At 49.3% G+C, this 14,721-nt stretch overlaps 1 protein-coding gene across 1 annotated transcript in view; it reads right to left on the bottom strand.

Moving 5' to 3' along the window:
* The window catches only part of LOC126281186 (UPF0389 protein CG9231), a 31,764-nt gene extending 17,330 nt beyond the window's left edge, over nucleotides 1–14,434 (bottom strand). Inside the window, exons 1-2 of the mRNA XM_049979890.1 lie at nucleotides 14,225–14,434; nucleotides 10,497–10,650 (exon numbers count right to left, since the gene is read on the bottom strand). Of these exons, the coding sequence (XP_049835847.1) occupies nucleotides 10,497–10,650 (154 nt within the window). The 5' untranslated portion in view covers nucleotides 14,225–14,434. The remainder of the gene's footprint in view (nucleotides 1–10,496; nucleotides 10,651–14,224) is intronic.
* Nucleotides 14,435–14,721: the final 287 nt, after the last annotated feature.

The raw sequence follows: 14,721 nt of genomic DNA on the forward strand, positions 1-14,721 counted from the left end.
TGCTGACGCCGGGAAAAGGCCGTACGGATAGCAGATTCCAGGTGCACCAAATTGTCCGTAGCAGACCGGCCCTGACGGAAGCCACCCTGGGATGGAGGGAGGAGACCGCACGACTCAAGGACCCAATACAAACGCCGCCCCACCATACGTTCGAGCAATTTGCACAAAACGTTGGTGAGGGTAATGGGACGATAGCTGTCCACCGCCAGAGGGTCCGCACCGGGCTTCAAGATGGGGATGATAACACCCTCTCGCCACTGCGACGGGAACACGCCCTCGCTCCAAATGCAGTTAAAGATGGTGATGGTTGGTTGATTGGGGTTGAAGGGACCAAACAGTAAGGTCATCAGTCCCTTGTTACAAAGGCGGTCAGTTCCGACAGAGGGACAGCTCAGAAGAGTCAAAAACGATAAAAGGTAAAAGGTAAAAGGCTAAAAAAGTGCAGTTGTGTCAATGATAAAAACACAAGGAGGGAAGTCAGTAAATGGGCAACCTCAAGAGAGGAAATATCCCACCTGTGATGCAGTACAAGCAAGACCACATGCTATTTAAAAGCGTTCAACCGCCAGAGTGTAAAAGGGCGGATTGTAGAAGGGATTAAACAAACCTAAAAGGCGATAAAAACAGTAAAAGGGAAAAAAGAAGGAACATGGCCAGGGAGGGGAGTCAGGAATCTCCAAGCACAGCCTACAGTGGGAGACATCCCAACCCTCACCGCCCTGCCCCTACTCCAGAGGGAGATGAAAATCCTTAAAACTGAGAATAAAAACCACTTTCACGGAGGAAACTGAGAACCAGTTCAACCATCCGGGAATCGTCTGCTAATATTAAGGGTAAAGTGCAGGGAAGTCTGTACTTAGTACGCAAAGCTAAAAGAAGGGGGCATTCCACCAAAATGTGGGCTACTGACTGGAAAGCTCCACAACCACAAAGTGGGGGTGGCTCACCACGCAAAAGAAAACCATGGGTCAGCCTGGTATGGCCGATGCGAAGACGACAGAGGGTGGTCGAGTCCTTTCGCGAGAGGCGTAAGGAAGAACGCCATGGGACAGGTGTCACCTTAATCGCACGAAGTTTATTAGACAAGGAGGTAGCCTCCCAGGATGTGGCCCATGATTGCGCAAAGTGGGATTTGAGATGAAGCCGTAAATCCGCCACAGGAGGGGTGACAGGGAATGGGGGATAAGTGACTGCTCCCCCAGCCAAACGATCAGCAAGCTCATTTCCTTGGATGCCCACATGGCCAGGGACCCAAAGGAAGCTAACAGAACAAGCAGCATGGTGGAGATCAGCGAGATGGTCATGGATGGAGGAGACCAAGGGATGACGGGAGAAACACTGGTCAAGTGCCTGAAGGCCACTCATTGAGTCTGTACATAACAAAACGCGATTGAGCTTGGACTGTTTAATAAAGGCCAGGGCCCGGGAGACCGCCATCAATTCCGCAGTGAACACCCCACATGCATTTGGCAGGAGATGATTTTCCATGCCTACAGAGGAGGTGAAGGCATAGCCCACACGATCAGCAGATTTAGAGCCATCAGTGTAAGAAACAACAGCATCCCGAAACTCAGATAAAATGCGGCGGAAAAAACAACGGAACACCATCGGGGGAACGGAATCTTTCGGACCTCGGCAGAGATCCATCCGAACTCGGGGCCGAGGAACTAACCAAGGAGGTGTGTTGGGGAGGGAACGTGGGATACAGGAAAAGGAAGGAAGCTGAAAATCACGGCGAAGAGACGCTAGGCGGAGTCCAACCGGTAAACCCACCCGAGGGCGGGAGTCAGGTGGGCGACTTCCTTGGGCAGGGAACAGGATAGAATAGGAAGGATGAGTGGGAGAGGAACGGACAGCGATTGCATACGAAACCAGAAGCTGGGAGCGCCGAACGGAAAGGGGGGGGGATCCCAGCCTCAACCAGGAGACTATCAACAGGGCTAGTCGGGAAGGCACCGATGGCCAAACGGATACCACGATGGTGGACCGGATCCAAGAGGCGCAATGTAGAAGGGGCAGCTGAACCGTAAACTTGACAACCATAGTCCAAGCGAGACAACACTAAGGCCCGATAAAGGTGGAGGAGAGTGGAACGGTCAGCACCCCAAGAGGTGTGGGCAAGGAAGCGAAGGACGTTTAGTTTACGGAAACATCCTATCTTCAGGTGTCTGATATGAGGCAGCCAAGTGAGCTTGTTGTCGAAAAGAAGGCCAAGGAACGAAACTGTGGGACCACAGGTAATCGTTGTGCATTGAGATAGAGCTCTGGATCGGGGTGGACTGTCACACGGCGACAAAAGTGGACCAATCGCGATTTTAAAGGAGAAAACTGAAATCCGTGTGAGATGGTCCATGCAGAGGCACGCCGTATAGCACCCTGGAGCTGCCGCTCTGCAGCGGCCATCGAAGAGGAACTAACCCAAATGCAGAAATCATCCACATACAGAGCAGGAGTGACCAAAGGACCGACGGAGGCCACAAGTCCATCTATAGCAATGAGGAACAGAAGTACACTCAATACGGAACCCTGAGGGATGCCATTCTCCTGGGTTCGCGGAGAACTTAAAACTGTACCAACCCTAACCCTAAATGAATGATGAAACAAGAACTGGCGGATAAAAATCGGGAGTGGGCCCCGAAGACCCCACTCATGAAGTGTAAGTAAGATATGATGGCGCCAAGCCGTATCATAGGCCTTGCGAAGGTCGAAAAATACAGCAACCAAATGGCGGCGCTGGGAAAAGGCCTGCCGAACTGTGGATTCCAAGCGAAGTAAATGATCGATCGGAGACCGTCCCTCTCGGAAGCCACACTGGTAAGGGGACAACAGACGCTGAGATTCGAGGACCGAAGTGAGCCGACGGGCTACCATCCGTTCAAGTAACTTACAATTACGTTCGTCAGACTAATTGGCCGATAGCTGTCGACGAACAGGAGGTTCTTACCGGGCTTAATGACGGGAACCACGATGCTATCCCTCCATTGAGAAGGGAAGTCACCCTGGAGCCAAATAAGGTTAAATACCCGGAGAAGATGTCGCTGTTGTGGAGCACTGAGATGTTGAAGCAGTTGGTTATGAATGGAGTCTGGGCCAGGGGCCGTATCATGAGAAGAGGAGAGTGCGGAAAGAAGTTCCCATTCAGTAAAAGCGTCGTTGTATGATTCTGACTGGCTGGGGGTAAAACATAAGGCGGAAGCTTCGGCCCGCTGTTTCTGGGGAAGGAAAGCAGCCGGATAGGAGGCTGATGCCGACGCTGTTGCAAAATGGGTCGCAAGGTGTTCCGCGAGAATCAACGGGTCCGTGCAAAGGCCATCCGGGAGGTGAAGACCCGGGAGGGTAGACTGCCGATGGCAACCTTGGAGAGAGCGAAGTGTAACCCATACCCGCGACAGAGGGACAGCAGAACCGAGGGAAGAAACAAAGCGTTCCCAACACATCCGTTTGCTCCGTTTGATTAAGTAACGGGCTTTTGCGCGAAGGCGTTTAAAGGTAATAAGATTGGCAACGGATGGATGCCTCTTAAGGTGTTGCAAAGCTCGACGGCGATCACGGATGGCAACGGCAATGTCCGAACTCCACCAAGGGACCTGCCGGCGGCGAAATGGTCCAGTTGAGCGCGGGATAGCAAGGCTAGCAGCGTGAACAATCGCGTCAGACATGTCACGTATGACATCATCAATACCATCCGACAATGAGGGAGAAAAAACGACCTGTGCAGTATACAGAGGCCAATTGGCACGTTGGAAGGACCAACGAGGTGATCTGTCCATGGGGGAGCGGGAAGGGAGCGAGAGAATCAACGGGAAGTGGTCACTATCGCAAAGGTTGTCGTGCGGTGACCATTTTAGGGAAGGGAGGAGGGAGGGAGAAGAGAGAGAAAGATCAATGGCAGAAAAGCTACCATGACCGGCACTGAAATGGGTAGGGGAGCCATCGTTAAGAAGGCACAAGTCGTGGTCGGTAATAAACTGGTCAATGAGATGTCCCCGACTAGATGGAAATGCACTGCCCCACAAGGGATGATGTGCATTAAAATCGCCAAGTATAAGGAAGGGAGGAGGAAGTTGCTGAAGGAGGGCACTTAAGGAGGCAGGTGTAGGAGTTCTGTCAGGAGGGAGATACAGATTGCAAATTGTGACCCCAGAGTCCAGGTGGATCCTAACAGCAACTGCTTCCAATGTAGTTTGGAGAGGAATCCACGTGCTGGCAATGTCCGTTCGGACCAACGTGCAAACTCTGCCAGACGCCCGTAGGGGGCCGACCCGATTTCGACAGAAAGCACGGAGGGTTGGTGAGTGACCACCAGTAAAATGAGTTTCTTGTAGAACCACACAAGCCGCAGAGTAAAACGAAAGAAGGGATTGCAACTCCGGTAGGTGACGGTAATAGCCATTACAGTTCCATTGGATAGCCGAAGAACGATGAGTCAATTGGGGGGTGAACAGGCTAATGTCAGTCATGCCGGTGGGTCACCACCCGTCACCGACAAGGAGGGGGCGACATCCATGAATAACAGGTCAGAGACAGGTTGTGAAGATGGGGACGAGACCTCTGGCGACACCAGAGACTCTTTGTCCCGGGACTTGTGCTTCTTCTTTCTTTCTGTTTGGGATCGTGGAGGGCTGTGCAACAAAATGGAGCCAGCGACAGCAAGATCGGGAACAGAAAGAGAGCGGGCGATCTGGGGGCCCGCAGACCGTGGTTCTCGTGGTGGCCGCGTGGCAGCAGACCTTTGGCCTGGAAGGTGCCGGGAATGGGGATCCCGTGAGGGGCGCCCATGACCGGCAGACGCCGAAGAAGCAGGACACTTCTCCAGCCGGGGAGAGGAAGCGGTGCCCGGAGGGGATGGTGTGGGAACCGCAGGGGGAGGGGGGAGGAAAGGGGTTCGGGACTGGGGTAAGGAATGAGGAGGAGGGGGTGAAGATACTACTGAAGCATAACTAGTTGTCAGGGTCACTGGATGAAGGCGTGTATACTTTTTACGGGCCTCGGTATAGGTGAGACGATCAAGAGTCTTATACTTCCGTATCTTTTCCTCTTTCTGATACACTGGGCAATCCAGTGACCGTGAAGAATGATTCGCACGACAATTTACGCACACAGGAGGGGGAACACAGGAACTTCCCTCATGGAACGGATGTCCACAGTCACCACAGAGGGGGGCCTGCGAACAGCGCGAAGACATGTGGCCAAAACGCAAACACTTGAAACATCGCATAGGTGGTGGGATGTGTGGCTTCACGTCACACCGATAGACCATAATCTTGACCTTCTCAGGGAGGGTGTCCCCTTCAAAGGCCAAGATAAAGGCACCAGTGTCAACCCCTCTGAACCCGCCGAACAAAGTGAACCCCCCGCCGGCTTAGATTGTCCCGAAGTTCCTCATCAGATTGAAGGAGGAGGTCTCTATGGAAAATTACACCTTGCACCATGTTCAAGGACTGGTGTGGGGGTAATTGACACAGGAATCGAACCAAGATGGGTACAGGCACGGAGAGCTACAGACTGGGTAGCTGAAGCAGTTTTAATCAACAGCGACCCAGACCGCAACTTGCTGATAGAGTCCACCTCGCCAAACTTGTCTTCGATGTGTTCAACAAAAAACATAGGTTTCGTATGAGTAAAAGTATCCCCATCAGTTCTGGCGCAAACCAGATAGCGAGGGAAAGGTTTCGCCCCCAGCCGACGAGCCTGGCCCTCCTCCCAGGGGGTAGCCACGGAAGGGAAGGCGGAAGGGGCAGAGGAAGCAGCACGTGAAGAATCTTTTCCAGTCAAAGAGACGGCCGGAGAACGGCCAGAGTTGTGGACTCTTATGCGTTTCATGAGCATAGTGTCCGCCCTGATACCACCCACTCCGATCAGGGGCTCTCCTCATGGGCGCCACCCAGCCACAGCAAGGGCCGTCTGGCACGGCGGCCATTGCTGGGAGTTCCGATGCTCCAGGACGACAAGCAACCACTCCTAGGCTTACATGAGGAGGTCACAGCTCAGGTATCAGACGTGTGATCCCTGTGTTTTCAGGGGGCTCAACCAAAAGGGTACATAGCGACCCCACCACACGGGCTGGCTACCGTGCTGGCTATGGACCCTAACGTCAAACAACGACGTAAAGGAAACGATGGAATCAATGATGATGGCACACGCCGGAGACACTAGGTAAGGTGCTCTTCCCCAAATGGCTCACACTACGGAAGAAAATTTAGTGATGGAGGTCAAACCCCAGAGAGGACCAGAGAATACCAAAAGGATGAAGGAATGACAGAACAAGGCCGAATTGCAAGGTCAACAGAACCAGGAGAATAGCAGGGCCAACATAAGGAGGGACACCATAAGTAGGGACACCAAGAGAGGGAGAGGAGAGGTCGGAGGGAAGGATGAAGGACAGGAAAGGAGGGGAAGGGAAAGGAAATGCAGCCCGGAAAAGGAAGGAAGGCTGCAATAGCTCGGGGCCCCGTGCTCGCCACGCACGTACTCACGAAAGGACCGCGAGCCCCCTGGGGGGTAAAGATGGTGAGGATGTGTCTCTGGCAGTCCCCGGAGAGATGCTTGAGCATCTGCGCGTGGATGCAGTCCAGTCCTGGCGCTGTATCAGGGCAATCGGCGAGGGCAGCGAGGAATTCCCTCTCGCTGAAAGGAGCATTGTATTTTTCAGAACTGCGTGTGTGGAATGATAACGGCGTCCGCTCGGCGCGCTCCTTTAGAGAGCGAAAGGCAGGAGGGTAAGTTGCAGTCGCAGAGCTCGAGCAAAGTGCGTGGCAAGGTGGTCAGCAATGGTGGCAGCGTCTGTGCAGACAGCGCAGTCCAGGGAGATTCCAGGGACACCCATAGGGGTCTGGTATCCATAAATCCGCCGGATGCGGGACCACACGGGGAGACACGGGAGCCCAAGGATGAAATGTACCTCTCCCAGCACTCCTGCTTACGCCATGCAATAAGACGACGGGCCAAGGCACGGAGCTTCTTAAAGGCAATGAGGGTCTCCAGAGACGGGTGCCGCTTATGACGCTGGAGAGCCCGCCTACGGTCGCGAATAGCCTCAGCAATCTCCGGTGACCACCAGGGGACAGTCTTCCTCCGAGGCAGTCCAGAAGAGCGGGGGATGGCAGTCTCGGCTGCAGAAATAATTGAAGAGGTCAAGACACGCACCACCTCGTCAATGTCACCCTATGGGGGAGAAGCAATGGTGGCAGCGGAAGTAAAAGCCGGCTAGTCAGCACTGTTGAGAGCCCCGCGGGGCAGGCGCCCAGAAGAATGACACTGGGGCAGTGACAAATAGATGGGAAAATGGTCACTACCACACAGGTCAGGATGCACTCTCCAGTGAAGGGATGGGACAAGTCCGGGGCTGCAAAGAGAGAGATCGATGGCCGAGAACGAGCCATGGGCCACACTGAAATGCGTGGGAGCACCGGTGTTCAAGAGGCTAAGGTTGAGCTGAGCCAACACATGCTCCACAGCGCGACCGCGGCCATCGGAGACAGTCCCACCCCATAGAGGGTTGTGGGCATTGAAATCGCCCAGAAGCAGCAATGGCGGCGGGAGTTGAGCCAGCAGCGCAGCCAAGACATGTCGGGGGAGCTGCCCATACGGAGGAACGTAAACAGAGCAAACAGTAATAGCCGGCGAGAGCTCAATCCTGACAGCGACTGCCTCTAAAGGCGTCAGAAGGGGTACTGGCGAGCTACAGACAGAGTGGTGAACAAAGAGGCAAACTCCACCTGAAGCTCGTTGACAGTCAGCGCGGTTCTTATAGTATCCCCGATAACCCCGAAGGGCAGGGGTCCGCATTGCTGGAAACCAAGTTTCCTGAAGAGCAATGCAGAGAACAGGGGAAACACTCAGAAGCATCCGGAGCTCAGGCAGGTGGCGGAAATAACCGCCGCAATTCCACTGGAGAATGGAAGCAGGAAGGGAGTGGGAGGGCGTGAAGGCGACTAAGAGGCAGACGGTGCCACAGAGTCAACGGCCGCCACTGGGCGAGAGTCAGCTGTGTCCATAGGAGAGGCCCCCCGAGGGTTCCGTGAGGGTGAGATCCATGGCAGAGGCGAGGATCTCCACTGCATCCCCAGAGCCAGAACTATGTACAGCAGGCGGTACTGAAACTGCCGGAGCGTCCTTCTTCTTGGACACGTTCCGTCCTTTCTTCTCGCGTCTGTCCTTTGGCTTAGAGGGCTGGGAGAGCTTCTCTGAAGGAGCGTCGGAGGCTGACGACGCAGAAGCCCTACGACCAGCAGGTGGAGGAACCTTCAGCCACTGGCTGACATCCGGCGGGGTAGCAGAAGAAACGGAAGAAGGGAGGGCCCCGAGGGACCCCTTCCGCGAGAGAGGAGCCGGCAGAGACGACGCCGGCGGAGAAGGAGGGGGAGGGATCGAGCCCCCTGGTTTTGGAGCAGATGTCACTCCCGAAGCATGTGCAGGGGGAGTGACAGAAGGGGGTTTGCCCCCTACTGCTAAGGGGGCAACAGAGGAACGCTTGCCCCCAGACACGAGGGGGGGCAGACAGATGTACAGCCCTGAGGGCCCACTGAAGGCGGCACAGAGGAGGCGACAACTGCCGCCCGAGAAGGCGACAATAACGTGGCTGCAGCATAAGAAGTTTGAAGAGGGACAGGATGCAACCTTTCAAATTTCAGTTTTGCCTCGCGATAAGTAAGCTGCTCCAGGGTCTTAAATTCCATAATCTTCCGCTCCTTATGAAGAACAGGGCAGTCCAGCGAGCATGGAGAGTGGTGTTCCCCACAGTTGACACAGACAGGCGGAGGCGCACATGGATAATCGGGATGAGAGGGGCGTCCGCAATCTCGACATGTGGAGCTGGATGGGCAACGGGAGGACATATGCCCAAACTTCCAGCACTGGAAGCACCGCATCGGGGGAGGGACGTATGGCTTGACGTCACAACGGTAAACCATTACCTTGACCTTCTCAGGCAATACAGCACCCTCGAAGGCCAAGATAAAGGCACCGGTGGCCACCCTGTTGGTCTTGGGTCCTCTGTGCACACGACGGACAAAATGCACACCACGCCGTTCCAAGTCAGCTCTCAGCTCGTCATCGGACTGTAACAAGAGGTCGCGATGGTAAATAATCCCCTGGACCATATTTAAGCTACTGTGGGGAGTGACGGTAACAGGGACGTCTCCCAGCTTATCACACAAGAGCAACACCCGTGACTGGGCTGGGGAGGACGTCTTGAGGAGGATGGACCCATTCCTCATTTTAGACAACCCCGCCACTTCCCCAAACTTATCCTCCAGGTGTTCCACAAAAAACATAGGCTTTGTCGAAAGAAAGGAGTCACCATCAGTCCTGCTGCAGACAAGGTATTGTGGTACATAAGGCTCCTGCTTGGCACTAGATCTGCGTCCCTCCCATGGCGCAGCCAACGAGGGGAACGACTGAGGATCATATTGTGCAGCATCGAATTCAATTCTGCCTCGCTTAGAGACACTGGTGGCAGTGCGACCACCAGCTTGGTGAGATTTATTGCGCTTCATTGTGCCACATCCGCCCAGATGCCACCTACTCCGAACGAGGGCTCTCCCCAAGGGCGCCACCCACCCAAAGCAACGAGTACCTGGCCGATATCCCATTGCCTGGAGTCCCCGTGCCCCAGACAAGATGGGCACATACTCCTTGGCATGCATGGGGAGGAAACAGCTCTGGCATCTGTAGTGCGATCCCTGCGTGGTCAGGGGGCTACCACCAAGAGGGTACATGACGACCCCACCACAACGGACTGGCTACCGTGCTGGATTTTAGGTGTGGAAAGGGTCCACAGTTGTGGGCGCTAAGAAGGGGATTGCACACAAGACGAGGAGGCAACCCACAAGATATGGGGTGTAAATCCCTCCACACGGCAATAGATAGCATGCAAGATGTAGGTGCACGATGGACCAATAGAAAAACACCACGTAAGCCGTCCTTCCCCAAATGGCATGCACTAACAACGGAAATTTTGAAAATGGCAGGTCAAACCCAAGTGGGGACCATCACATAAGGCTGAAACTTGGGAGACTCCTTTTAGTCGCCTCTTACGACAGGCAGGAATACCGCGGGCCTATTCTTACCCCCGAACCCGCAGGGGGGTGGTCTGCAATGTAACTTAAATGATTGAGATGATTATGATGATGATATTGAGATGAGATGATATAATAATTATTATTGCACTAATTAGTACTTGTTCCACTTATTGACTCGTTCCACTTACAAGCGACTTGCCTGTACACACAGATTTATCGAAGATGTAAACCATAAATATCACACTGTGTAAAGATTAATGGAGTAGCTCCCAGTGTCAATGAGTGGGTACAGACCTACAGTGTGCACCACGAGCAATACCCAATATTTAAATGAATTCATTAACTAAGATCTGGGTAGATGCTTTATGAATTACATTTGTATAGTTTTTTCCCCCAACACTTATATACTGTGGCTTGTCACTAATTTCCACCAGTATTCAGTGCAGAACAAATTAACAAATTAATTTCTCATACCACGGCCTGAAGTGAATGCTCCTTCTGCTTTTGGGGCACTGGTGGCTGTCTCTTGCACAGCAGCTGTTGTCTTGGTTGCTGCAAACTGAGTGTTATGAGTGGTGACCACTATGTGCCGCTGTCTCTGCAGCAGACTTTTTATTTGTGGAAACATCTAAAAACAGAATAAAAAGCACATTACTATGCTGAAATATGTAAACACTCCCCTCTCTCTCCCCCCCTCTCTCCCTCCCCCCCCCCCCCCCCCCCAGTAGAGAACATTAAGATTATTGATCAAGACAAACCAATGTGTCAGTAAGCTAATTAAAAAAACTTATTTGATATGCTTCACCTGCTATCGAATATACCAAAAATCAAAACTTACAGCTATGAAAAAAGAACCAAAACCACACGCCTCAAAAATTGAAAATCAAACATCCCTACACCAATTAAAACATTCTATAAACCATAAATACACAAAACTTCACAACTCGAGAAGAAGAAGAAGAAAAAAAAAAATACATACCACCAACAAATTCCAGCACTGCAAACTTTGTTGGCTCCAACCCAACCCCCACCCCCTCCCCTCTCAACTTGGTTGGCCCCAACAACACACATACATACATACATACATACATACACACTAAACTCCACACTGTCATGACATAACACACCACAACACAACACCCTCATGTCATGTGTCAAAACTGACTGGTGGGATCGGACACATCCATTGACCCAATCAGTGGAAATTGATGCTTCCATTGGCCTTGGCCTACAGTATGGGGAAACAAAGTAGAGACTGGTCTGCTTAGCTTAATGGATGGTATTAGCTGGACACCCAACGTTGGGATGGAACCTGTGCTGGACATGACCCCATCACACTTGTGGGTAAAAATGGAGATGGCAGCAGGAGTATACAGGCTAAAAACTAGATATAGATGGGTACCTTTAGGATATCCAGAATCCCACAGCAAAATAGGGAATGTGAAACACAGGAATGGCTAGGGAAACACCGGCTGGCTATACAATAACTTCCAGCTGGTTCAATAAACATTTCAGTGTAACAATTGGATTCAGGGATCAGTGGAAAAACAAACCATGACACCAAGCAGAAGAGATAGTATGATTTACTGACGAGTCAAAAACAAACAAAGATGTTTGAGCCAGGATTCATGGGGTGCGGACTAAACCAGAGTGTGTTATCTTTCTACAGAATCTGGTCACAGTATTCTAGGTAGAAATATCTGCCATCAATGTGTGTTTGGCTGGAGAGTGTTTGCATGGACACTACAAAAACAGTAGCATCTACACTTATTCAGACAGTCAAGCAGCTCCTGAAATCTCTGTCAGCCCATGTGATGAGATCGAAGATTGTTGCAAAATAAAGCCCTTGTGACACCACGGGTTGCTCTTTAAGAAACTGAAGGCTTCCAACATCGAGGACTCATCTATGCAATTACTGACCACAACATGACAAATTGCAAACAGTGTACTAAATTTACATGTAAAATAGATAAGGTAATAGACTGCCAGTCTTTTCGAGATACAGTAATTCAGGGATCGATCCTTGGACCCTTTCTCTTTTAGTGGTTTATGTCAATGACATGACAACCCTTCAACTCCCATCTAGTAATCTATGCTGATGACACTTCTCTTATTTTATGAAAAAGACTTGGAGATATCACACTCAGCTGCAACTAAGGGCATGATGAAAGTAACTAAATATTTTCTAAAAAAGGGTCTAAACACCATTAGTAAATCCCAGCTAACTGACATTTAAACAATTAGTTCCCATGAGGCTCAAATAAACAAACTTGTGATATTACATCAACAAAAACAGATAACACTAAATTTCTTGGCATCGAACTGGACAAAAATTTACATTTGGGAAACAACAATTCTTCCGTATGTGAGAAAATCAGCAGCTGCTTGTATAACTCAGTTGGTAAAAATAGTCCCTACTCAAATACTAAAAATTATTTACTGTGGAACAATTTACCCATTTCTTAATTGTGGTGTTGCACTGTGGGGTTGTGCAGCAGACCTGCGCCTGAATATAATATTAGCATTACAGAAAAGAGCCATTGGTTAACACTTGGACTAAAATCCTGTCATGAAACCTTTGTCCAACAAAAATATGTAACCGTATACTCCTTGTATTTGAATAAACTTAATATATTATTTCTGAATAGTAAGAACGAACTAAATAAGTGCACTGATGCACATAATTATCATACAGAAGTAAGGATAATTACTTCACGCAGAGAACAAAATTAAAAATAACCATTAATAGTCCTTATATTAATGGGCAGATATGGTTCAACAAGCTGCCATGGACATGCTCTGAAAACTTGTGAACCAAACTGTTCAACAGGGAGTTAAAAGCCTTCTTAGTAAATAAATATTTACATTTACTCAATGAATTCTAATCTTCTTGCCCTATGTTGTAAGATGTAATATAATTTAAGTATTAAGAGAAATTTATGTAGCACTACTGTAAGCGTAATATAGATATTACTTTAACCAACCTTTTTATGGTATTTGCTAAAGACGTCAGCTTGCTGGCCTACATGCAAAAAATGTAAATAAAGATGAAAGCAACAGGGTAAACTTGCTGGGAGTCCCTCATTACTCAGGAATCAGTGACAATGAACAATACGATAGCCTGCCAAGGATAGGTGTGACAACTCCATTTATTGCATTGGATCCTATCCTAACCATCACGAAGGAATGGTTAAATCATAAGTATGAAACTGGATCAAAAGGCAAAATGGACTATGATCCAAAACAAACAAAATGTCAAGTTAATGATGCTGATTCCCATGCCATGCTTTAAGAGAAGTTCCTTAACCCAGTGCTTGAACATAAGATATACAAAACTCACGATAGAGCTAAAGTCAGGCCATGTGAACTTTTAAGACAAACCTACACATGAAGTGTATAGAAAAAGGAGACTCAAGGCACAGTCTTGTGTACAGGTGATGAAACAGCACCATACACACTCTCCCAGTGTGAAGCTTTAGAGATCAAATAACCTGAGCTGATATAAACACACACACACACACACACACACACACACACACAATAATACCTTTCTTTTGCATAATCATCTGGGGCAATGCAACTAAGATAAAAAAAAAGGTGTTTGGTCTACAGAAACAAAGTAACAATTTAAGAACCTCTACACATACCTACAGTTTGTCACATAACTTGCCAATACAATACATGATATTTGTGGTTGACATCAAGAAAGAATCTAGCATAACCTGTGAAATTCACAATCACTTACAATCAGAATTAGTGACGGCAATAACAACATTACTAAAGAGACACTAACTACTTTGTGGACACTTCCCGCATACAATGCTTGACAACTTATTGAGCTGAATAGTAATCACTATTTATTGTTTCAACATTAAGAGCTCGATGCGGTAATGAACATTTTCCCATAATTAATTATAAAACGTAGAAGGCCCAAGGGAATGAATCTGCTACAAAAACGTTAACCAGTTGACACATCCCATAATTGTCGACACCGACTAAAAACAATGTTTGTAACGGCAAACTTAACTCCCTGGTCCGCCAACTTAAGACACAGGTGGAGGGTCCTAAGAAAATCAGAGCTCGAACAGAATTGTTTAGGTGTGCAACGCGATATGTATTCCAATTAGTAATTGACAGCTGTGCTCACGCTCTTCCAATTCATGACAACTGTTACAAGGAGGACACAATAAAAATATAAATACCTTATGCCGTTCGAATTTCGTGCTGTTGTATCATACACGAACACAATTTCACTGTTAATACTACGACCGAGTAATACAACTACGTAAAATTTTGTACACAAATCAAACCTAGCACTGCGGCTACTACGCGTAACTGAACTGCGCTGGTGTATATATATACTTCACTCCAGTTAAACTCTTTGACCTTCATAGCAACCTTCTCATGTCTACGTAGTCAAAACATTTGAATCAATTGTGAAACTTTGTCACAAAATATGTCACGAAACAAGTAAGAATGCTAAGAAAAAGCCATGTTTTAATTTTGAAGGTGTACTGAAAACAATTTAATAGCAATGTGCATTGTCAAAGTATTTCAGTAGACTAATGTGTTTACATTTACGTCATGTGTGTTCTGCCTGTGTCATGCGGGAGCCCCTGTCATGCTTAGTCGCGGTGAAGCGGCAAGAGACGTGGGAAAGGGAGTTTTCTCTAAAGTTCGTGACAATTCAATTACTACA

Source organism: Schistocerca gregaria, chromosome 1, assembly GCF_023897955.1.
Source record: "Schistocerca gregaria isolate iqSchGreg1 chromosome 1, iqSchGreg1.2, whole genome shotgun sequence".
Lineage (NCBI taxonomy): Eukaryota > Metazoa > Arthropoda > Insecta > Orthoptera > Acrididae > Schistocerca > Schistocerca gregaria.